Below are 25,990 nucleotides of genomic sequence, written 5' to 3'. Positions count from 1 at the left end.
GAGTTGGGGGGGAATAGAGGAAAATTAAAAACCAAGGTTGACCAGATAAGTCCAGTACAAGGATGGCAATATAGTGAGAGCCAAGAGTTGTGACCGATGGATTTATGATGGGGTTGGCAAGAACCCAAAGTCCACCACTCAATCCTTTAGCACCTTTGCTATTGATATGTCCATGAGAGACATCCGCTTGTAAGTGCTAGGAATTCCATGTTTGAGTGATCGGTACATTTAGTCTCACAAAGAAAGATAAAATCGGATTTATTTTTTTTAACATGAGGGGTGAGGCACTTCTTTGTGAAACAGCTTTGTAAGCCTCTGACATTCCAGGAAAGGATTATCATAGCTACAAACACAACAATGAAGAGATAGAAATATATCATAAACTGTAAAGATAGTTATATGCAAAGCTAGAAAAAGAAACCAAAGAATTACCTTCTAGGTATATATTTTGTAGTATAACTTAACATAGGGTCGGGTCGGGTCAGTTTAGGTATATATTTTGTAGTATAACTTAAAATAGGGTTGGGTCGGGTCGGGCCGGGCCGGGCCGGACCGGGCCAAGCTCAGCCTAACCCAACCCGATCTTGACTCAGGGTTAAAAATTTTCAGACCTGACCCGCCCTCGGGGCCAAGATATTTCAGCCCAGGCTCTGTTTGGGCTCAGGGCAGGCCAGAGCGGGTTTGGACCGACAGGGCCAAACTTACACCCCTATTCTAAACTTTATGAACAATAAAGGCAAAAAGATTGTAACCCTACCATGGTTTGAGGTATCAGATTAGATCGGTAAAAATATCATCAGATCGGATCAGTATTGGTCCCAACCGATCCCGATTAGTGGATCATTCCTTGGATCGGTCTACTTGGTTGGATCGCCTGTTCCGATCCGATACGTATGACTTTATTTTATCGATTATTTGAAAAAATTTCCTGCTTTTATTAATTTTTTAATATTTTTGATCGATCCGAATCGGTATCAGTCTTGACCGATCCCTGGATTACGAACCATGACTCCATGAGCCCTACTACCAAACAGGGGAGCCGAGCCCCTTTGAAGGATTCAGATCTTCTCCCGCGCAAGGCCTAGTTGTGTCTGGTCTCCTGCAAGCTTCATGTTTGTTCTCCATTTCGCTCTAAGCTCAAACAGTTTGTAACTCGGAAGAACAACTCAGCAGATAAAAGAGCAATCTTTCATAGCATTGCTGGATTAGAAACTGAGAAAAACCTTTACGGTTCCACCTTCAAACCCCGTCATGGAAACCTTGAGAGCTGCTTACAGGGACGACGATGACGATGAAGAAGATTGGAGCAACAATGAACTCGTCAATGAAGCACAACCCGTCACCATTGAACCTTCTGGAAATAACTTAGAAACCCATATAAAGCAGGAACAAGAAGCCTCCGAGGAGCTCTCCGATGGCGACAATGACGAAGAACCCTCGAAAACCCTACACCAAGAACAAGACCAACAATCACCGAAACCCACCTCAATATCCGACGATAATGAAAATCCACCGCAGAAGAAGCAAAAGCCCCTCTCTTCATTTATTTCCCAAGCCCCCGAAGCAATGCCACCTGAGCAAGCGGCACCGGAAATAATCACGCTAACCCCACCAACAGCACCTGCGTTGCCAACGACTATAAAGAAGGCCAAGAAGAAAAACAACAATGTTTGGAGCACATCATCACGGAAGTACAAGAAGAAGAGCAAATCCAATGCCAACCCTGTCACTGCAGAAAACAATGTCTTTATAGCTCCATTGGCTCGGTTCCCTGACAAGACCGACGATACACCCGACATCAAAATTTGCCTCTCCAAGGTCTACAAGGCTGAGAAAGTTGAGCTCAGCGACGACCGTTTGTCTGCGGGGAGTTCGAAAGGATACCGAATGGTTAGGGCAACGAGAGGGGTTGTTGAGGGTGCTTGGTATTTTGAAATTAAGGTATCGAAGCTTGGGGAAACTGGTCATACGAGGCTTGGGTGGACGACGGAGAAGGGGGATTTGCAGGCGCCGGTTGGGTACGATGGGAATAGTTTTGGGTATAGAGATATAGATGGGAGTAAGATTCATAAGGCTCTGAGAGAGAAGTATGGTGAAGAAGGCTATGTGGAAGGGGATGTTATTGGTTGCTACATTAATTTGCCTGAGGGAGCTTTATATGCCCCAAAACCACCGCATTTTGTTTTTTACAAGGGGCAGAAGTATGCGTGCGCCCCTGATGGGAAGGAAGATCCACCCAAAGTAGTACCGGGTAAGTTGGGGATCAACCTATTACCGAATGTGGGCAGAAGTGATAATGTTGTTTGCAACTGAGTAGTATATTGGCCCTTTTTTTTTTGTGCATTTTGCTGTTCTCTGATATTTGGCCTCTTTTTGCTGTTCTATGCAACGTAGGAAACTATTGCTTTACTTGCAGAATGACATCTCTTTCAACTATTTGGTTGTTGAAATGGAGATTGTAGTAGTTCTTCATTTTTGAACCCTTTTCTTGGTTAGAATTCTTTGTAGCATTCATGTGAATATTAGTTCATTGCTGGTGTATTTTGTTAATTGTATTGTGTTGTTTTTTGCTGAGTAATGCTTACCTAGTCTATGCTTGTATTTTTTGCTCACTGTGCTTGGTTTATTTCTATGAGAATTGAAGAAACTTATGCTGATTCTTCTTTTATTCTGTTTTTTTTTCACCCTGCCCCTCTTTCTTCTATGGTGAATGCTATACTAGTTTGGTATCGTGGGGCTTATATTGATGCTTCTACACGTTACTGGTCTTACATATTCTATTTTTTTATTCTCATGAGGAGTGGAATTTAATTTTCAACTAGCAAGTGACTTCAAGTCAGAATACCCCTGCTTGAAAAAGTTGTGGGTTTTTTTTTCCAGAGACTCCACAAACAATTTAGTCTGAAAATTCTGAACTCCAAAAAATGGCCCCTGTGAATTATTTGGGCCAAAAAATACGGAATGTCGGAATCGTTTGCAGAACTTTGATAAGAATAATTTAAAAAGTGGGTCAATTTCTTATTCTGAAAATTTTGAAATGTAAACATTTGATACCTAAATTAATCTATTTCAGTTTTTTTGCCATATAATGCCTTTTTTTGCCGTGATTTGCACTATATCAGGTGGAGATGCTTGGGCAACTCAGGGCTGGATCCTTGTTTCCATGCTTCAACTCCCTCAAGTCCATGTAAAGTTGTGGAGTTTGATATCCATTGATACTGGAGTCTGTTGCCTGTTGACAAATTCAATTTAAGGCTGGTATGTGCAGAGTTTTCCCTCGCTTCGCTATCTTAAGATGAGAAGAAGGTGAGAAGAAATAGATAATAAGAGATGAATAAGAGATAGGCTGATTAGGAGTGCCAAACCACAAGTACCTGCTGCTGGAGATGTTGCATAGCACTTACAACAGTAGTTATCCTAATCCCACTATCCTAATCTCAAGTAGTTATCTCACCTCACTCCTAATGGTTAACTGGATCCCATCCACTATCCATTGATTTTCCATGTTTACTTTTAATAGAGAGGAAACAAAAAGAAAATAATAAGTTATACAAGTACTAACAATATTCTAAAATTGTCACCAATATTTATAGAAGCTTTATCTTCCAACTTACCGCGTGATATGGTTTAAGAGGGCTCATGTTATGGACTTAATTTGGTGGTTTTGCACTTTTTTCTATTTATTTGTTGTTTTGTTCCTGGGAAGAGTTCCAAGAATGTAATTTGGTGACTTAAGTCCAACAATGTGTAAAATGATTAAATGAAAATTCTCTTTCAGACAGTGTTATCAGAATGCCTTGGCAGTGTTGCCTGGTGACTTGGGCACCTCAAAACTTCAGGAAATAGAAGGAACAAAATAGAGCATGTGATCTAGGAGGGGGTAAAAGGGCCTACTTGATATCCTTGCTTAACGACACTTGTGTGTCTATACTGCTTCCTCTGTGTGTGTTTCTCCATCAATTAATCAGTCAATCAATTTACCTATACCTATATCTACTCTCCCCTAGACATATACATGCGGCATGCATGTATTTATTGAAGCTGTGAAATTGGATGGATCTAGATTTGCAATTATCCTAAAGCTTAATTGATGGTGTAGCCTAAGTCTTTAACATGCAGACTCTATAGTTATTAAGATCTTCATCTCCATAGTTCATAGATTGTAGAAGGCTTTTGACTGCCCTTGAAGTTACTTCATTGAGGAAATTTAGGACCACTTTTTAACTGTTCATGCTGTCTTTGAGTTTGTTCATTTCTAAAACCTTGCAGTCTTTGATGTGGAGATATCAATATCCCCATCAAAGATGCACAAGTTTATAGACTGTCTCCAAATGAATTTGAGAGGGGTTAAGATGGTGAAGAAATATTAAGGTAAACAGAGTGAACTATAACTCTGTGAGTGAGAAACTCCAAACCACCTTTACTCTGAGGCTGAAGATCAATAAGTGATCTCTTTATTTGTGGAGAGAGTTATTAAGCTCTTGATAATGCAGGGAACATTCTCTGCTCTACTCTGGTCCAATTGGGGAGGGCGACTCAGTGAAGGCTGAGCCCCTCTCCTTCTGAAATTGGTTGGATATCTCCATCAGTTGAGCCTTATGCAATATCATGGTTGAAGGCAACTCAACAATTCTGATAGGATAGTTTACGAATATTGGAGATTTTCTCATCTTGTCAGACACATTCACTGTATGATTTTGTCAGCTATTGTTTTGTTTCACTGGAGACCATAGGTTAATTCTTTGGCAAATGAGCTGGCTACACAATGAGTTGTGAGGCCTAGTATTGTGGTTTGGGAAGACTATTCTCTATGGTGTTTTAATGTGGGATGGCTTATGTTTGCTCGCCTGTTTGTTTTCTTTACTGTTTTTCTTATTAGTCTAGGTGGTCGGGAGCTGTCATCTATTGTTGTTATAATATATTCTGTTCTTATGAATAAGGTTGTCATTCATCAAATAAAGATCTTATTTTGTTCAGAATATTCTCCAAAAGTAGATATGGTTGTGTTTACGTTTCTTTCCTCCCCCCCCCCCCCCCCCCCCTTTAATCTGGATGGTGAATGCCTTCATATCATAGAAACAGCGTGTCTTTCTTGCTGTCTGGAGGAACCATAACTTCTGGTATAACTACCCAGCAACAACTAGGTTACTATCCCATCCACAACAGGAACTTGTGATTCATGAGCAGCAAATTATCACCACAGTTACCCCAATCTACGTTTAGAATACCCCCAAATTCAGTCCAATTGATGGAAACCAGCAGTACTTCAAACCCTCAAAACAAGTTGAAGATCCAATGGTCAGATCTCAAGTTATATTTTTTTTTTGATGGGGTGGATGGATTTCAAGTTTTAACAAGTAATTGGAATAGAAATAGTGTTCAGATTTAGAAACAGTACTTTATCTCATAATCCATGTTGCAAAACAACATGGAAACATGAATGTAACCAGTACTCCATGAGTAGTTCATCATATATAAAAAGCAAACCAATCCAGTGGCTAAGTACCCCAGATCAGCAGTTCACAATATTAGCAGCTGTTATTCATCAATCCACAGGCCAAAAAGTCTCAAAACTCCAGTCGAGTACACCCCTGGGAGCAGTGATCAATCTTCCAAACTACTATCCAGATCTGAAAGTCAGATGGTATAATAATGATAACCCAAATCAGAACAGGAAAAACCAGAAACAAAGGAGCTTCAGGTCTGGTTTACTGCTGGAAATCTGAGATTATTCAACAACTGTTCAACTTCAACCTCATCATAAAAAATGGAGTGGTGATGAAATCCAACAGAACAGAAAAGTAGTAACAGCAAAAAAATTGAAATAAAACTTGGAAGATCTTACTGGAATCGCAGCCAAGATGGAGAGTAAGAGAAGAAGAAGGAATATAGCTTGGATGTCCCAACCTACCTTCAACCAGTTTCCCTCTAGCTGTCTAGCATCACACCAAAATCAACATCTGCTTCTCACAGTACCTGTATCACATAGAAAATTGTAGCGAGCAACATAGTTTTGATTATCAAAGTCATGGGTTTATTCTGCCCTCTTTTCTTATTAATTGTACTAGTCACTGTTACAAAAATAAAAGTAGTCCAGAACTTACAAAATAGTAACTAATATGTGGTATTCTTAACAACAACAACTAAAGTAGAAACAAATATGTAAAAGATTCTACTAAACTTCCTACGCAAGACATGATAAAGCGGCCTTAATGGGCCCTGACCTGGCCCATTAATTGGGCCTAAAACTTAAGCCACAAGTGGCTTAGAAGTGCTGGGCTTGATGGAGCTATAATGCTGGCCGTATGGGGCTTAAAGGCTGCTGCTGTTGGCTGTCTCTTCTTCTTATGAGTGTAATGCTGTTGGAACCTTTGATATACATCATTTAACTTTTTTATGTCATTGGCAAGTGGTTAAGTCTTGGGTTTGTCAAGATCTGGTAATAAGAGGTCTCATGCCAAGGATCAGTATCCTTGGTGCATTATAAAGAGGCTTATGCATCACTTATGATTGGGATGGTTATGCATCATATATGTGGTTCAAAATGAAATGGAGCTTTTCATTTGCTTGTGTATTCACTTTATGTATAATGGTGACTAAACTGTTAAAGAGTTTCCTTTCCTCCCTTTCCTTCCCTTCTTTCTCTTATTTATGTTTGTTCAGTGACCCTGATCTGTCGTATTTTTCTTTTGTTCACCCTGATCCGTTGTCTTTTTCTTTTGTTCACTTGAGGGTTTATAACCTTAAAATTCTAACATGAGATATGAGGATAGTCTCAAGTTAAGAATTGACATGGCAACACCACCCGCCAAAAAAAAATCAAAATGAGTCAGTTTGATACTATATATATGGGAAAATGTTCTCTGCACTGGGGGCGCAGGATGTGCTCAGACACATGGGGGTGGGCGAAATGACCGCCCTGAATTTTTCTTTTCTAGTTTTAGATTTTTTTTTGGTAGTCCATTTTAACTCTCCCTCTTATGTGATCCACCATCATATTAACTTTCAATTGTAAGCAACCAAAAGCTACTTTGTCCCTATCCGTTCCTCGTTAGAAGAACTCAGTTCATCACTCTCACTGGTCGTAAATCTGTCCACCTGGTCTACAGAGAAGGCATACTTCTTTTCACCAAGGTCGTTTCTTGAGAATACATTTCCTAGAATCCCAATTTTTTTTCCATAGCCAGAATAGAAAGAATAATATTATGTTGTAGAGAAAAGGTGTCAAACATGCTATTAGAGTGACCTTACTTCCTCTCCAATTTCTTTTTGACCTTGCTTACTTCTTCGCATTCAATCACTGGACTGTCATTCACTGTAGGGGAATGTCCTAATAGTTAGTACTAAATCAATGACGAATAATAGAAAAATGGTTTTGTAAGTACTATGTGTATTTGACCTTAGCTCCTTTTAAGCTCCTGAACCCTGCTATTTTTTTCCCCCTTCCCAAACCTTCTAGTCTTTGGATCCCAAAAGGTCATAGATATATAGTTTACACTGGGGGGAAGGCCTGCTAGTTGATAAGAATTATGCTGGCTTTAATTAGAAATGGATGAATTTGGCATATACTTGTAGTAGCATTGGTAGTAGACAACATAAAATGAAGTAACTATTGCTTCACAACTCTTCTGACTAGTTTTTAGTTGATATAGCTTTTTTGTACTTGTTTTATTTCAGGCCTGGTTTAATTAGCTTGCTTTAAGGTGATCTATTATCTGTGGTGTATGGCAGAGTTTGAAGTGCGTTGAAGCTGCTTATATTGCACCTCCCATAAGGTCTCATATGTTTGGATGAGATTTATAGGTTTTCATTTCTAACGGAGGGTAACCACTCAACCGTATTGACATTCCAAGATCAGTTACTGATGGATTAATATTACTTGACAATCTGTTCTAGTTTCCAGTGTGCCATTTGGGTGCCGCCTTGGAAATATCTTGACATTCATGAAGCACCAGGGAGAGTGAATTTGAGGGTTTTCTAGGTGCCAATTTGAATGCTTGGTTGGTTGCTTGGAGTGGTAGATTTTTCCTCTTTCTTGTGTTTCACAGTAATCAAAGTTGCTGTATTTACCATCTTATCTTACAATTTTATTTTGCAGTATAAAGTCTTGAATCTTGAATGATGTGATTTGTTTAGAGCATTTCTGTTTCTTATGAGGTTGGTGTTGTCTGTGCTTTTGTATTTGGTTCCTTTAGGCATCAGTCTGGGATTGGCTAATTGGAAATTAACAGTGATTCATTAGGATGACCAAGGTAACAATCAACAAGGAGGTGGAAAGTGGTGCTTTATGCAGTGCATACTTTGAAAACATATTGACCTATTAAAAAAAATCATATTGGCTTATATACAAGAAAGAAGTTTTGGTTTCTGTCCAGCACTGCAAAACTCTGAATTAAGAGGCACCCTCCTAACATAGCTGATGAGGTTTAACCTTGTACGCTCTTTTAAAATGGAAGTATCATTTCCTGAAGTGAAGATCTTTATTTAAGGTTTGTGAAGTGTTGTCTCTATCTCTTGCTAGATTCTTGATCTTTTCTCCAAATGTAAAAGTAGAACACGTGAACAATTTAGGTTTATTTATTTATTTTTATTTAACAAATCTAATTAAAGACAGAGGTTACACAAACATATAGTCAGTCCTAACTGATCCATTGATTGAAAGTTGGAGGTTGCTTCTTTTTCCTATTTGTCAGTATCTTTGGAACAGAATAAATTCAATGTTCGCAGAAATGAAGTCTGACTACTGATTGAATTATTGAGGATGTACATTCCCTTCTATATTTAGTATACTCAGCTTTCACTGCATTAAATTCTTCTTTAATTGGGATATTCATGTGTTACTGAGAGTTGGCCTGTTTGGGCTATATTCTGGTAATTTAGGCTGTCGTAGTCGGTCAGTTGAGTCTTTCCTTTCTAGGCTTCTTTTCTCCTTAAAAGAACAATAGAATTCATCCGCTGTCTGGGTGGTGTGAGCTGCTGCTTAGTGAGACACTACTTGGGCCTCCTGATAAAGCTTAGGCATGGGATTATTAACATATATCAAACCCAACTAAATTGGGGATGTGTCCTGGATAGACATCATGTCTCTACACCAGTACTTGAACTATTCTATTGAACTTGGGTTTAATAAATATTGGTAGAGGGAGTTCTTCATCAACTATTGTTGGATATGGTTGGGAGTTTTTGAAGATCTTCCCACTTCTGGAGAATGGCTACAAAGTTGGACATCTTATTTCAAGGGTCACTATCAGCCACATCTCTTTCCAATTCACCAGCTGTGTCTAGCACATCTGGAGTAGGTAACTAGGTAATCTTTTCTAAGGCTTTTGACTTTCAATGTGACTTCCCATTTTATTAAGCATATTAATTGTACTTTGTTCATCTCTAGTTATGAATGTAAGAATATCGGGCAAAAAATATTTTAGCAACACCAACAATAGTTCATGGTCTTCCATTTTTTTCTGTGAGCAAATTAGTTTACCAAACCCAAAATTAATGATGATGTAAAACTGCTACTAGCTATATTATAGTCACTATTTGCCCATAGAGGAAAATTTGGAGCACCATCTTTCTCAGGGATATTTTTGTCTCCTAGTGTTTGATGAGAATTTGTTACATCTTGTCAGCTTTAAAGTGAAGGATGATCATCTTTTCAATCAACCTTTTGGTGGGTTCTTAACAAATGCTGGTGTTGCTCTGCAGGAAGTGAGATATCTTTTTTCAAGAATGGAGTATGCCAAGGTGCTGCTTTCAAGGATCTGTGTGGGGGACGCTACTACCCTGCTGCTTCCATGTACACACTCCCCAACCAGCCCAACTGTATGGTCAGGTTCAATTTTGGCCCTGAATTTGAATGCTTCCCCGAGGACTTCAAAGACCGTCCACTACCCCGACCCATGATTGAAGTTCTATATCATGGGTTTGACAGCACTGTTGAGAATGGTGCTTCCGAGGAGAAGAAAAGTTAGCCGAGTAAGTTATTATATTTTGGTTTTCACAAGAAAACGTCGGACTTGGCTGGTAATGGCTATGTAATTATTGTATAGCCACATGGTTCTAATTGTTGTTTCTTTATGACTGAGAACGGACAGGAGCACTGTAAAATGATGAAATTTTCTTCGGAAGAAAGAATGACCTGATTTTACTATGGCTTTGAGAAAGCTCTGATACTAATTTTCTATTCACAGAGGACAAAATTGCAAAAGAATGAGGACATCCTTCGGGTAGTTACTATCAAGTAACGTTACTCAAAATGGTTGTGAATGTTTTTTTTTTTTTTTTTTTTTTTTGATTGTTCTATTGTTTGTTTATGCTGTGTAGAAGTGAAATAAAATTTTCATTGGTGTTTAGGTTAAAAATAAGGTTGATGTGAAATGATTTGCCAACCCCCCTCCCCCAAAAAAATGTTGATGTAAAGTGTAAGTAGGAGAGAAAAAAAATATGACAACATAGAGAAATCAGGAGTTGATTTTATTAATTAAGATATCACCCAATGAGAATTTTTCTATTAGTAGAAGTGAAGTGAAATTAAATTTCCAATGGTGTTTAGGTTAAAAATTAGGTTGATGTAAGTGTTAGGAGAGACTGCACATTTTGTTGAAAACCAAATTTAAGGAATTTCAGGCACTAGTCTATGATATTATGCGTAACTTCTATTAGTTTTGTTGTAGACATCTTTTTCAGTAAAGGTCACGATGAAAAATATTATGTGACGGATTTTGCTTAGGTTTGGTTACTTGTGATTATGGTTAGTTATTATTAATGAAATGTATGTATGAGATTGTGGTTAGTTATTATATGTAGTTATTAAAAGTGGGATGAGTTGTAGGGAGAAATTGTAGGAGTGGGGAAGTGGGTAGTGAGGATTATCCCTGTATTTATTGATGAATGAAGAGGTAGAAAGAGAACAAAAAAATTATTAATTTAATTTGTGGCCTCTCAATTGCGCAAGAACGTCCGACTTCATCCGTAAAGCCAAATCTCTACTCTCTCCTAACTTTTCTCTTATTTTTCTATTTGTTTTTTATTTTCTCTCCAACAAGATCCACACACGGAACAAAAAACTAAAAGAATGCTCCTCATCATCTTAAGAGAAAGAAAAAATGGGGAGAAACATGTGTAGGCTTTCTCTACAAGATGGTTTCTTTCCTTTCAATTGTTTTATTTTTGCCCTTTTGTATTCTCTCTTTTCTTGTGCTTGTATGTGTGTGTTTTTGCATTTCAAGGGTGTAATCATGTGTTTAAAAGTTTGGCTGGGTTCTAGTATGGTCTTCAGATTCATGAATTCATTTCACGTTAAATGGCAGCTTTTTCGGTCCTTAAATTTTAAGACAGCTACACCATTGTGCTATCCTTTCTTTGTTTCATAAGTTTTTGCTTGGAGGGCCATTCATTGTCAAGCAAAACCAAGGAATTTTGTTTTTGAAGGTTCCATTTGTTTTGGCGACATGAAAAAATTCCCATTGTTTGATTTGACCTATGTCTCCATTGAAAGTCATACTTACAATTAAGATTATGAGTCATAGACCTTAATTTAGGTGACGACTCAAGCTTTATATTCTCTCTCTCTCTCTCTCCTCCTAAAAGGAAGATAAAATCCGATGTCTTTATATTCTCGCCTTCGGTTTTTGGCATCTAGTGACAAGTTAGTTTTTTTTTGTGTTGATGATATTGACTTATTTTTCCTCCTTCCGATTCACTTGATATCTCTCCTCCACTAATTCATGACCCTGACATTCCTATCATCACTCCAACTGCTCTTGATTCTCTTGTTATTGCTTCGCCTAAGACTCAATAGCTACAAACTTGTCGTCTACTTGTCTCCGATCCAATTGTATTGACCCATCTATGGATTCCTCTACCAAATCTTCTCATTGCTATCCCAATCGGGTAAGACAACATCCTATCCGTCTTCGTGATTTTCATTGTTATTTTTTTCCCTATTTTCTTTACATGAATCTACTTCCTTCCTTGAGGCGTCAATTAATCCTCAATGGTAGAAAGCAACAACAGATGAGCTTGATGCCCTCCATAAGACTAATACCTGGATTTGGGGGGATCTACTCGTTGATAAAAATGCAGTTGAATGTAAGCGGGTGTATAGGATCAAGGCTCAGTCTGATGGATCAATTGAACAATACAAGGCTCGACTAGTTATAAAAGGACATAATCTGGAATATGGTATTGACTATAAAGAGACTTTTTCTCTTGTTGCCCAGTTGACCTTTGTTCGAACCTTCATTGTTGTAGTAGTTGTCTATCAATGGTCCTTTTTCAGATGGATGTGAACAATGCCTTCCTAAATGATTTCCAGAAAGATGTGTACATGATCCCTACTCTAGTATATCTTTATATCCCTCATCAAGTGTGTTGTTTAAGACATGATTTATACGAATTTAGACAAACTCTTCATGCCTGGTTTGCCAATTGCAATTCCACAATCTTTGATATCGGTTTTTCATTGAGACCTCATGACAATGCACTTTTTATTTGTCGTACTGCTTCTAGGGCTATACTTTTATTTATATGGATAATATGCTCATTATAGGGGGTAGATATTGCAGGGATCTAGTACTTAAAACTCTTTGAGATGAAAGATTTTGATCCTCTACAATAATATTGTCTTTTTGTCTTGAAATTTCTTCTACCATTGATGGATATTTCTTGTCTCAGGCCAAATATGTCTTTGATTTATTGTCCGGTGCAGGGATCGATAACAAAACAGATAACATCCTCTTAATATCAACACCAATAGATGAGCAACTAATGGAGAACCTCTCGCCGATGCTATTCTCTGCCGTCAGCTTGTCGGTAGCCTTGTGTATTTGACATTCACTCGTCTTGACATCGCCTATGTTGTTCATCTTATTAGTAAATTCATGACTGCCCCATGATCCATGCATTTTGCTCAGTTCTTCGGATTATTCACTACATCAAGGGCACTCTCCTCTATGGCTTACTATACTCCTCTTGCTCCATTCTTGAGTTGACGGTCTATTTTGATGTTGATTGGGCAGGTGATGCTATTAATTGACATTCTACAATGGGCTATTGTTTCTCCTTTGGAAACTCTACTGTCTCTTGCCGTAGTGAGAAAGTGTTCTTGCTCGTTCTAGCTCACCAAAGCCGAGTGTCATGCTCTTGTTGATGCAATTCCTGAACTTACTTGACTTCGTTGGTTTCTTCAAGATATGAGTGTCTCTTTCTCATCTCCGACACCTCTATATTGTGACAACAAGAGTGTTGCTCAAATCAACAATGATGTATTTCATGAATTTACCAAGCACATTGAGATTGATTGTCATTTTGTACGACATCATTTGTTGTGTGGCAGCCTCACTCTTGCTTCCGTTTCATTCGTGCATCAGTATGTCAATCTATTTTACCAAAATGCATCTTTCTTGAAACTATTATTGATTGGAATCCAAACTCAACTTGGTTTTATTGGGTTTTCATTATCCGGTTCACATCCAGTTTACATGCGGTTGGTAGTGCCGATTTTGAAAAACGATTTGCAATTTTAATTTATAATTTATTTAATTTCGGTTCACATTAGGTTTGTATGCAGTTTGTAGTGTTGGTTCACATTTAGTTTCACCTTGTACCCTTTAATTTGATTCCTTCTACATCTAATTTGAGAGCATGAACATATAAATTTAGAATAACCAAAGCTTATCATCTCAATAGATATTGTGGATTCTCTTACTTTACATTCTAACATCATAAAAAGCCACCTCAGAAATACAATCCCTTAGAAACATAGAATCAACCTTTGCTTGAATATTAGGTAGGACCAAAAAAAAATTTTGAGTTTATTCGATCAGGTCTCTATTCGGTCCAGATTTATTGGTTCTTATTTGGCTTAGAACCGTCGATTTTTCTAGTGCAAATCTAAACCGAACTAAGAAGAGAACCTATGAAATCAAAATCAAGCATTTTCTATTAGATTCAGTCTGGTTCAATTATAAACGATCGGTTCAGTTCCATTTTGACACCTTTAATTGAGAGTAATCTTAGAGGTATGATTCTATATGATTGAAAGTGACCTTAGGGATATAATGGTAATTGAGTTCAGTAGGATATATATAAATTCCATACACATTGAAATACACACCATCATTATTTTTGAGAAAACAATATTCTGAATTTTAAATGGATGTTGTTTCGAATTTTTTGTATTGCATTTCAAGAATTTCCCCCCTTTGTAATTCTATTAATATAATTTTGTATTAGGTTTCATCAAATCTTATAGCAAACTTGGATTTTTCTAAATAAGAGCAGAAGACTTCGGATTTATCTGTCCATTATATTTAGCCCCATTCGAAGATCTAGGTGCCTGTTAAGGAGATGTGTTTTTTTTTTTTTTAAATGTAGGAGATCAAGTCCTAAGAAAGAGGTGCAAAGTCATTGTCCACCAAATTTTTTTTTTTTAAAATTTGGGAATGGGGAGGAGGGATTTGGGTCCTTTGTAGCACGACCCAATGTGCAGCGCACCATCGGACAGCCCACAATGCTTGGGCAGGGCACGTAGCCCAACACACAGGTGGGGTGGTGAGCTGTGTGCCCAAACATTGCGGGCTGTGGGATGTACGCTACACTCTGTATCAGACTACAGAGGAGCCCAACGCGGGGAGGAAAGGGATGGTGTAGATGTGTAATAGTCCCAAAAGCCTTTCCCTTTTATTTTCATTTTCAAATATTGATTTCCAAAGACCTCAGGATTAGGTCATATTGCCTTTATTTTCAAACAATGTAAAAAAGAAACAACTGATTAGATTTAAAAAACGAAAAAAAAAAAAAAAACCAGTAACCACTATTCAACCATAAAACAAACCTTTGACATTTTTATATTTGCAAGTAACTGCTATTCCAACCATCAAACAAACCCTTGACACTTCAATTGTTTGCCATTGCCCACTACATTGACAAGAAAGGAACAACAACTATCAAAATCACTTAAGTTATTATCAACTCTTTATAAATGTTTAGAGGAGACCAAAACAAGTGTTTCTATCCAAAAACAAAAAAACAAAAAACAAAAAAGACCAACACAAAGTGCACAGTAAAAAGCTTAGTTGATAAGGGTAACTTAAGCAACAAAAGTCAATCTTGAAAATGTCAAGTCATGGCTAATGACCAAAACAATATAACCACTTCAACTAATGACTTCTTTTCTATTCAACCCAATTAGTATATTTTTGAATTGTTAGAATATCCGTTTTCATATTATGAACTTTTGCTACAAATCATTCTTGCTTAGGATCTAATTTTTTAAAATTAGAATGTTCTTTCTTTAAATTGATATTTTTTTTGTTTTTTTGACATTAGAAAACGTCATCATATACTTCATGCTTACGCATGCAATGTATCTTAATCAAATGTTAAATCCATATGATTTCAAGAGAAAAACAAAAAAAATTTGTTAAATTTATAGGCTTAGGTCTTGTGAGGTCCCACTTACAATTAATTCAACATTAGAGGGGAAGATATAGGAGGTGATGTTCAAATAATTAGAATTCAAATTTTCAGTGAGATGGTAGAGCAACATTTGACCGTAGATCATAGGGGTTACTGGTTTGAACCGGGTTGGATCTCTCCCAATTCTTAGATTTCTTTTTAGTAGGGTCGGTTTCGGTTTTAGTTTGGTTTTGTTTCGGGTTTTTTTTTTTTTTATCGATTTCTCTAATTGGATTGTTATCAGAATGGTCTCGGTTGTGGTCTTCGTTTTGACATATTATGTATGCAAAATTATGGGGAAAATATGATTTTTTATTGAGTTTCACGTTGGTATCAGGTTATATTGGTTAGGTTTCGTTTTCATGTTCAGGTTAAGTTGGTTTCAATTTGGTTTCGGGTGAGAGCTTAACCCGATTCAATAAGGATTGGTTCGACTTGATTTGGGTTATTTCAGTTCGATTTCACCGGTTCAAGCCAGGTTTTGACTCCCCTATGAATGATGCATTATTTTCTATAGGGGAAAAAAAAAACTCTTAAAAGCTTGGACCAAGGTTTCTTTGAACCATAGTGAATGACAAATTCCTTTATCGATGGTTATTATTGGTTGAATGGGTGTAAGAGGACAATAAAGAGCATTTCGGACCTGCAACGAATAAGGAAAAATAATGATGACCATGGAGTCATGAGTGAAAAGGTGGACCTTAGTGCAATGGTATGGTTGCTCCATTGTGATCTAGTGTCACGGGTTCGAGTCAGAAAATATTCTCTCCGCAAAGCAAGAGTAAAGCTACGCACATTATATGACCTCTAGACATTTACAGTTTGAGAAATGGTCGCGTTGGGTGACTCACCCCACAAATTGGAATCCGCTGAGCCTGATCCCGATTTCAATTACTTTCTTTTTGATTGCCCACTATTTATGTTTTTTTGTTTTTAATTTTTTTGGACATAACAAGTCAATAAATAAGAGAAAGATAATGAAACTTACCTCTTCCAAAAATATCCCAAATTTATTAAATAAGAAAACCATAAAATCACAAATTTTGAAAAAATCTTTTTTTTTTTTTCTCCTTCTAACTTATTTGAGGTGATAAAGACCTATTCCAGAGGAAAATTATCGCCCCCAGTACTGGGGGTGGTCAAGTTCTCATCATGCGGCTGGGGCACCGCCCATGTGTGCACAGTGGGCGGTGCCCAGCCGCCCTATTCCAGATCAATTTCAATCTGAATTCCAGCTGATTCAATCCCCACCCTTAGATGGGTCCCACTTAAGAGATTCAACTAGTACCCAAATCAACTTTAAAGAACAAAAGATCCAACTAACACTACCTAGAATTGAGAAACCTCCCTATTCAGAAAGATTTTGTTTTTTTATAGAATATTTAGAAAGAAGCATCAAAAGCCAAGGCAAAGAAAAAAATTTCAAAGAAATAGGAGTTTTGCAGCTACCAAAAACCCCAATGTTGTTGTAACCAAACAGAGCCTTAGAATGAGTACCACAGATATACAGTAAATAAGTTTTTTGATATTGAAATGCTTTTAGCATATACTTACAGACATGCTTAAGCTGACATTTTAATTTACCATTATATCTAATTGTCAAAACCCAATTAGAAAATGGTATTAGATCATAATTAATCCACTTGCTTGTAAGTGGTTTACTACTTTAATTTTTATTAATACATGTTACTATTTGCATGATTGAGATAATAAAATCTGAAGACCCTCAGTAATTTCTACCCTCTTTCTCTTCCCTTCCACTATTGGAACCCCCAACCTTACTCCAAACAATTTAGGCCTTTTATCTTCTTCTATATCATTCTTTGAACTAGTAGTGAAAACAGCCACCAAATCAAGAAGTTCTTGGCATTTCTTCTTCATATTCACCAACTCTGAGCTCAAGGCTCCATTCTCCCTCTTCAACCTCTTGTTTTCATTGCAGAGGCTGTTGTAACCGGACGACATCGACGATGTCGATCCTTGCTCTTCATCAGACTCTTGTGGTGCAGTTTGGGCTTGTGTAGTTGCATTAGTACTACCCTTACTTGTCCATGCCTTTCTTCTCCTTATTTCGCTTAGTAATTCCTTCGCACCCCTGCGGAACTTGTCATTACAAAATTCCCACCGGTTCGTCGTGACTTTTCGGAATCCCTACATACAATAATAACAGTTTCTTAAGCCATGAGAATAGAGAAACCTAATTAGGTTGTAGAGCATCTGTTTTTTGAGCGTCCCTTCTCTCAATTCATTTAATAAAGGGGTGCTTCGCAAGTGCTGGCTATTCACTAGATCTCCCCTCCCTCTTGTGAGGGAATTAACCCAATTGGGTAAAGAAAAACTTCAAAAGAAATTCGGGGTGCGATATAGTTGGTAAATTGGCTTTCTGTGCTACTCTCTATTATGTGTGGAAAGAAAGAAATCTTAAAAGATAGACTAACAAGTCGAGATCAAATTCAAAGTGAATTAATGCAATTTGGGTAAAGAAAAACTTCAAAGGAAATTCGGGGTGCGATATAATTGGTAAATTGGCTTTTTGTGCTACTATCTATCATGTGTGAAAAAAAAGAAATCTTAAAAGATGGACTAAATGCCCTAATTGAAGTTAGGATCAAATACCCTTAAGAACAAGACTTATATTGTTCAGTCTTGGGGGGTTTCATAGCTCAAGATTGTGTTTTTGTGTTGTTTCTTCTTCTTTCTTCAAAAAGAAAACAAAAAGAGGAAAATTTGTTAAGGTTGAAGAACACATACATAAGTATTGAGTTGTCGAACGAAGCTCGCGAAATTAGAGTGCTTGAAGAGGGTAGGAAGGAGATCACTTGAGAACTCAGCAGGTTTCCATACTATGAAAGAAGATCCATCAGAATTCCATGAGATTACGTCGTCGGTGCTCGGATCTTCGATAAGCATGTAAGTCTTGGACAAGAATGGTGGAGGAGAAGATCTTCTAACATATTCTAACAAACCCAACTCATGTTCTTCTTCCTCAGAGATTGCCTGAACCATGTTGGCTTGTCCTAATTCTCTTTATTCTTAAAAAGTGATTAATTAGGAGAAGGAAGAAGGTGATCTTACTAGTGGGAGAAGAGAAGATTGGAAATTAAGAACTCCCAACCCCAACAATAGAAACCCTTAACGATTCCACAGTTCATGAGAGATGTGGGGGATCTTATTTTCTCTCAAATGTTTCAAAAGAAGAAGAGGAATGAAGAATTGGTTGAAACGTATGAACTAAGTCCACCCTCTTCTTATATATAGCTCCTCATGGAGCTAACTGTGCAATATAAAACTAGATTCGTGCACTCAAATTGATTATGTCATTCTCTTAAGGCGGCGTTTGGATGCCGCTTGGAATGAAACTATTCCATCTCCTAACTTATAGTTCAAAAGATATTTAGCAAATCATCTACTAATAGAGTGTTTGGGGGAACTTAACCCACCTTGGATTGTTAGAAGTAGGAGTGTCAAACCCTAGCTCAAACCGACCGAAAAAAGGACAAACCAAACCGAAATCTTGTGGAATTGGCTGAAAACCGCCGCATCAAAACTGACCAATATAAATAAAATTGGATCATCCAATCGTTAGAAAACCGATAAGAAACCGAAACCAACCTGAAACCATTAAAAAACATGTTTTTCCTATAATTATGTATATGTATATATACTTGGTAAACCAAACCCAAATCAGATTGAACCCGCTATCAAACCGATAAGAGGAAACCAAATATAAACTGAGTCCGAACTTTTCCTTATTGGTTTGGTTTCACATTTGTCCATTCTTACACCGAAACCAGATCGAACCAATTGACACCTCGAACTGTTATTGATCCCTTCTAAACAACATATGTTTGTAAATAACTGCTTTGATATCATTCTATTCCAAGTCCAACCAAACACAGCTTAAATTTTTTGTTATTGATTAAATGAATATCCAAAAGTAATGTTGCTCTATTACAATTTAGTAATTGTGGGGTCGGGAAACAGCCTCTCTGTGAAGTGGAGGGTTAAAACTGTCTACATTACGATCTTCCTCAATTTCTGAAAATGAGAGCCGGGAGCCTCATGCACTGGATACATCCCTTTTTTTATTATTATTATATGAATCCAAAAATTATAAGGGGTCCGTAGGTGTGAATGTGATTTTACTTTCCTCTATTCTTTATTTTTTATATCTAACGTGCTCTTGCCTCTGTCTGCAAGTTTTGATTTCTTCTTGAAGGATCCAATTCTCTCTCTCTCTCTCCCTCTCCCTCTCTTTCACAAGAGGGGAGAGGACTTCAGAGTTTAGACTTTGTGGGCTTATGAGCATGAGTACGTGTGGGTTTCCTCTCAAGTTTGTGGATAAAATCATGGAAGAGCGTTAGTGGTGTCTTAAGATTGAGTGACAAAGTCATGGAAGCAAAAGACATTTTAAGAAGTTTCTGATTTTTTTTTTAAAGGGGAAGTTTCTTGAGTATTGACTACGGAGAATTGTTTCTTTGTGGGTATGTGGCAAATACGTCTTCACCAACCATTTGGTTTCACATTTGAAAGGAAGAGTTCTGATAATGGCCGGGATTTCAGGTGGTGAGATTATTGAATGGCTAAATGTGGTTGCATGACACTTGCCTTGCCAACAAGGCATCTACCATCTACTACTACTACTATTACATCTTCTCTGATGTTGACCCTTAAATAAGAACTAGTTAAGATATATATCAATAGAAGTCAATTGGAGAATGATGTAACATAGGTCAAATATTTTTTTCCTTTTAATTTTCTTTCTCTAAAGTGTACATATACTCTTTGAACTCTCCTTTATTAATTTATGGGAGAGTGTTTCTTGTTTGGGAGCGTAGCCTATGCCGGCAGGAAATATCCAATGATTGCTTTATGAAAGGAATCATTTTTTGACTTGCTTGTTTGGCGGGAAAGATTAGGTGGGAATGTTGTGGGATTGGGTCTCACAGTATAGTGGGTTGGGGAACAATGGTGGTTTTTACTTTTCTCACGAACAGTAATCAAAATACTTTGTTTTTTGTAAGACTTTTGATAGCATACGGGTAGGATTTTCAAGTGCCACATCAGCTAATAAAACATTTAATGTTGTTCCTTAAGCCTTTGTACCATCCCAGATTAAACAAAAAAGGTTGAGGTGGGATTTTGAAGTGCCACATCAGCTCTTTTTAGCCCAATTTTCTCACCCCACCTAAGTCCCCGTCAAATAAACAGGGCCGTTCAAGAAATAGAGAGGTCATTTCAAGAGAAGGGACTAGAAAGACACATAAGAGCGCTAGCATAGGCTACAGTCCCAGACAGATATCTCTTTCCTTTAACTTATAATCATGGTGGAAAGAAAGATTCTATTAACTATTCAAGTTTATTGGTTTTAAAATGGGAACTTTCTAAATGACACCTCTATAGATATGTTAAGAACTAGACACTCTTTTTTTAATTGCCCCTTGTCTTATTCCTAAGTACGGGTTAAAAAATAGTTTTTAAAAATAATTTGAAAGTGACTAACCATTATGTCATTATCAAAAATTGTCGTTGTCTTGTAAATTTTTCGAGTATACATGTGAAATAACTTGATTTATCTTCATTGGAAAAAAAAAATGTATTATACTTAAAAAGAAGAAAAAAAAGTAAAATTACAAATTATTTGAGACCTAATGTGATGTTAATAATAAAATCTTTTTAAAAATATTGTAACATATTTTACTCTTTATAACTCTTCATGTGTAGTTAATACTATTTCATTTACACGTTTCATTTGTCACGACATATTGAAATGAACAAGTACATATCAATTCAATGCGATAACTAAATAATAATTATAATAATAACAATGATAATGATGATTACAATAATAATAAATATATTAATATAAATACAAAGGGAGAGAAAGTTAAAGTTAGGATATATTAAACACTTAGATGTCATGCTAAAGGCTAAAAAGATTTCATCATGTCTACGCAAAACCATTTAAGCTTGATATTTTTAGTAACTGTTTTGTGATAATAATAATAATAATAATAATAATAATAATAATAATAAGGGGAAAAAAAATCTCTACTTGGTGGTGTTTCCTACGTCCTTTCACAGAACACCATGAAATGACACCTTTGCCCCTGGATGAATACCTAGGTGGGCTCGCCCATTGGCCCAGACGCTTGTGTAGAGACCATGCGACCAAGTAGAGATCTCTTGCTCTAATAATAATAATAATAAATATATGAACATAAAAATAAAGGATAGTGGAAGCAAGTTACAGTTAGGATATTCAAATGTCATGCTAAAGGCTAAAAATATTTCATCATGTCTACTCAAAATCATTTAAGCTTAATACTCTTAGTTACTGTTTTTGTTTTGTTTCTCTCAACTCATATAAGCATCATGATTCATGGTTGTATCTTCTTATCTAACAATGACTCTCTAGAATGTTGACATTTCTATTTCAATAAACACTGGTAAACTTTAGGTTATAATCAATTTCTTCACTTACTTCCCTTTTTATTGCAAACATATTTGAACATGTGATGAAATCTTGGTCCAATTAATGTTAAACTATTTTTATTTTTATACTCACAGATGACTTTTAATTCCTTAAAAGGACATTTTTCTTGCATCTCTCTCTCTCTCTCTCAAATATCTCGTTGTGAATCTTAGCCATAAATGAAGATAATCCAAAAGAAAAATAATAAATAAACACTTACCTCCATTGGGACCTAACATCTGTGCCATGCTGTCCAACAAGCTTTCTCCTTTCCACTCAGTGTTTGGCTGCTTTCTTATGTAGTTTATTTATACTCTTAACTCTTAACTAAACTGTTGTTTATTTCTAAGAAGAGATTCTGGCTTTTGCAGCTTCTCTAAGATGCAACACCGGATGGAGATTTGCTGCTATATTATGCAAAGCCAAAACCCTATTATCAGTTTATGATAACCACCATTAACCCCTCTTCCTACCATCAAGGAAGTGGAGGTGGTTTTAATCGTGGTGGTACATGTTCAATATCTAAAACACTCCCTTCAATGTATTACGAAAACGAACTTTTAAGTGGCATGTTTTAACTTTATAGAATCAACCCCATAGTCAATTCTCAATCCAAATTTTCTTGTCTTATGTACTTTATAGACGTCTGACATTTCAAGTAATACGTGCTAAAAAAAATGACAAAATACTTATATTCAGAATCATAATTGCACATTTCAATGTATTTTATAAAACATTAGGCACAATGATTTACAAATCTCATACGATCCACATGATCTAAAAATACCTTAAGCGGAAACTCTTTCGTGAAAGGATCAACAATCATTTCATCAGTTCTTTAACAACAAAATATTATCTCAATGTCTCAAAGATAAATTGTTGGTAGAGAAGTGAACTGTGTCGTAGTATTGTCATAGTAGATCCGTATTAGCTTCTCAATAGAAAAAAACAACTCTTGAGAACTGTGATAAAATAATTTAGTGGAAGAGTTAGTTTTCAGTAGCTTTACACTCCTCCAAGATATTGCACGTTCAACAATTAAAATAATATAATTTTAGGTAGACTTCCTCGTATCTCCACATCCAATATAATTTGACTCTGAATATTTAATCAGCTCCTCTAGATTATCATAACGCTTGTAGGTGAGGATGTGATTTTTAGTGCCTTTACAACATCTCAATACTTCTTTTTTTGTTGTCTAATGTGCGTGACATAGTAGGTGTTTTTTTTTTCTTTCTGAAACTTCCCAATACTCCTATTGTGAAGGCAATATCAGGTCGTGTGCAAACCTAAACATACATAAAATTGCCATCAACGGATGCTTATGAGATATTTTTCATTTTTTGCTCCTTCTTATCTTATTGTGATTCTTAGCCATAAATGAAGATAATCCAAAAGAAAATTAATAAATAAACACTTACCTCCATTGGGACCTAACATCTGTGCCATGCTGTCCAACAAGATTTCTCCTTTCCACACAGTGTTTGGCTGCTTTCTTAGGCAGTTTATTTACACTTTTAACTCTTAACCTCACTGTTGTTTATTTCTAAGAAGAGATTCTGGCTTTTGCAGCTTCTTTAAGATGCAACACCGGATGGAGATTTGCTGCTATATTATGCAAAGCCAAAACCCTATTATCAGTTTATGATAACCACCATTAACCCCTCTTCCTACCATCAAGGAAGTGGAGGTGGTTTTAATCGTGGTGGTACATGTTCAATATCTAAAACACTCTCTTCCATGTATTACGAAAACGAACTTTTAAGTGGCATGTTTTAACTTTATAGAATCAACCCCATAGTCAATTCTGAATCCAAATTTTATTGTCTTATGTACTTTAAAGACGTTTGACATTTCAAGCAATACGTGCAAAAAAAAAAATGACAAAATACTTATATTCAGAATCATAACTGCACATTTCAATGTCTTTTATAAAATATTAGGCACATAATTATGATTTACATAATCCGATACAACCCGCATGATCTAAAAATACCTTAAGCGGAAACTCTTTTGTGAAAGGATCAACAATCATTTCATCAGTTCTTTAACAACAAAATATTATCTCAATGTCTCAAAGATAAATTGTTGGTAGAGAAGTTAACTGTGTCGTAGTATTGTCATAGTAGATCCGTATCAGCGGCTCAATAGAAAAAAACAACTTTTGAGAACTGTGATAAAATAATTTAATGGAAGAATTAGTTTTCAGTAGCTTTACATTCCTCCAAGATATTGCGCGTTCAACAATTAAAATAATATAATTTTAGGTAGACTTCCTCATATCTCCACATCCAATATAATTTGACTGAATATTTAATCAGCCCCTCCAGATTATCAAAACGCCTGTAGGTGAGGATGTGATTTTTAGTGCCTTTACAACATCTCAATACTTCTTTTTTTGTTGTCTAATGTGCGTGACATGGTAGGTGGTTTTTTTGTCTTTCTGAAACTTCTCAATACTCCCATTGTGAAGGCACTATCAAGTCGTGTGCAAACCTAAACATATATAAAATTGCCAACAACGGATGCATATGAGATATTTTTCATTTTTTGCTTCTTCTCAAGGCATTCATTAGACATTGTTTCAAACTAAGTCTGTCGGCCTTTAACTAGTGGTGCTACACTTGATGAATAGTGTTTCATCTTGAAATGTTCTGCATTTTTGTCAACATATCCTCTTTGGAACAACCCTAAGTTCTTGTTTCACATAATTCGGTTAATCGCTATGCCCAAAACATAGAAGACTTCATCCATATCTTTTTATCAAATTTACATTTCAGAAATTGTTTTGTCCCATACGACAACCACAGATCATTGCTCGTTAAGAGAATATCATCCATATATAAAATAAAAATAATGAAATCACTTCCCTTCATCTTGATAAAGATGCATTGATTAACACAATTCTCCACAAATCCAAAAGAAATAATTGTACAAATTTCATGTACTCTGTCGAGAAGCTTGTTTCAAACCATACATGGATCTCTTAAGCTTGTACAACAAATGATCAATATCCGATGAGAAACCATCATGTATCTCCATTTACACTTCCTCCATAATGTCACTTTTTAAAAATGTTTTTTTGGCATATATTTGATGCAGCTCAAGGTCAAAGTGAATTACTAACGTCATGACATCCAGATTCTCAATTACTTTTGTCACTTACTAACCTTGAATCCTATCAATCTAGATGTGACATTAGTTCTTGTGTAATCCTTTTCTAGATTTAGAATAAATCTGGATTGCAGTACAAGTTTGTAGACACCAACAATTTTCACTTGAAACTGCACCCGACTTCCAAAATAGATGTTCCTCTCATTTTACATCGAAAGTCTTGTTTGTGGAAATCTATAATGGTATTAAAAATGTAAATTGTTGAACCAAAATCAATCCACCAATTATTGTGATAAATATTAATCAAGTTGGACTCAAAATTGACAAAAGACTGAAATGAACTTTTTCACTCTCAACCATTTTTTGTACTTTGATGTGTCCTCTTTTTTTCTTTTTTTTTTATATTGCAGAAAAACCATTTGGGAGTATCTTTATGCCTTCTTTCTTCATCAGCAATTTTTCTTTCTTCTTTTGCAAGGACTTGTTGGGTTTTCATTTATCACACGTGGTCAAATGTGCACTTTCAATTGTCTTCTGCCTTAATCTCTCTTCCTCTTGAACACACATGGTCAGAGTTCATTGAATGGCCATTCTATTGTATGTTGTAGGATATCTTAAAAGGACCATAATCGGGATCATTATCCGGTGCTGTAACTGCAACGTTGCTGTACTCATCGTGCGGTGCTGCAGGTGCCATGTATGCACAACGGGCCCCACATGGCACCTACAACGCCGCACGATGAGTACAGCAGCAGATAAAAATCCCCATAATCATGTGGAAGAGAGTTGAGAAAGAAGTACACCTGGAAGGACTTCAATATGTCTACGTGACTATGTCCTAGGCCTTCCACTAAGCCATAATATCCTCCATCTCCATTATGTGCTCACGCACTCCTTTGCTACCATTGTACTTCGTGGAGCAAAATTTTCCCATAAGAGTGTTGG

General features: G+C 36.5%; 2 protein-coding genes across 2 annotated transcripts; one reads left to right on the top strand and one right to left on the bottom strand.

Moving 5' to 3' along the window:
- Positions 1–1,117: 1,117 nt before the first annotated feature.
- Positions 1,118–10,147, top strand: LOC122641354 (protein TRAUCO-like). The gene is made up of 2 exons (XM_043834562.1): positions 1,118–2,251; positions 9,703–10,147. The coding sequence occupies exons 1-2, from the start codon at positions 1,252–1,254 to the stop codon at positions 9,966–9,968; spliced, it is 1,266 nt and encodes a 421-aa protein (XP_043690497.1). The 5' UTR covers positions 1,118–1,251; the 3' UTR covers positions 9,969–10,147.
- Positions 10,148–16,988: 6,841 nt separating this feature from the next.
- LOC122641355 (heat stress transcription factor B-3-like) lies at positions 16,989–18,676 on the bottom strand. Its single transcript, XM_043834564.1, has 2 exons — positions 18,208–18,676; positions 16,989–17,607 (listed from the first exon to the last, which is right to left on the bottom strand). The coding sequence occupies exons 1-2, from the start codon at positions 18,460–18,462 to the stop codon at positions 17,146–17,148; spliced, it is 717 nt and encodes a 238-aa protein (XP_043690499.1). The 5' UTR covers positions 18,463–18,676; the 3' UTR covers positions 16,989–17,145.
- Between the last annotated feature and the right edge of the window lie 7,314 nt (positions 18,677–25,990).

Source organism: Telopea speciosissima, chromosome 10, assembly GCF_018873765.1.
Source record: "Telopea speciosissima isolate NSW1024214 ecotype Mountain lineage chromosome 10, Tspe_v1, whole genome shotgun sequence".
Classification (NCBI taxonomy): domain Eukaryota; kingdom Viridiplantae; phylum Streptophyta; class Magnoliopsida; order Proteales; family Proteaceae; genus Telopea; species Telopea speciosissima.
The sequence above is the reverse complement of the archived record's forward strand: the minus strand, read 5'-3'. Positions and strand labels throughout refer to the sequence as shown.

Excerpts from the sequence above, each read along its gene's own strand:
- LOC122641354 (XM_043834562.1), top strand. The coding sequence starts at position 1,252 with ATGGAAACCTTGAGAGCTGCTTACAGGGACGACGATGACGATGAAGAA. Across the intron at positions 2,252-9,702 it reads TCCACCCAAAGTAGTACCGG|GAAGTGAGATATCTTTTTTC; the intron begins GTAAGTTGGGGA and ends GTTGCTCTGCAG.
- LOC122641355 (XM_043834564.1), bottom strand. The coding sequence starts at position 18,462 with ATGGTTCAGGCAATCTCTGAGGAAGAAGAACATGAGTTGGGTTTGTTA. Across the intron at positions 17,608-18,207 it reads TTCGACAACTCAATACTTAT|GGATTCCGAAAAGTCACGAC; the intron begins GTATGTGTTCTT and ends TATTGTATGTAG.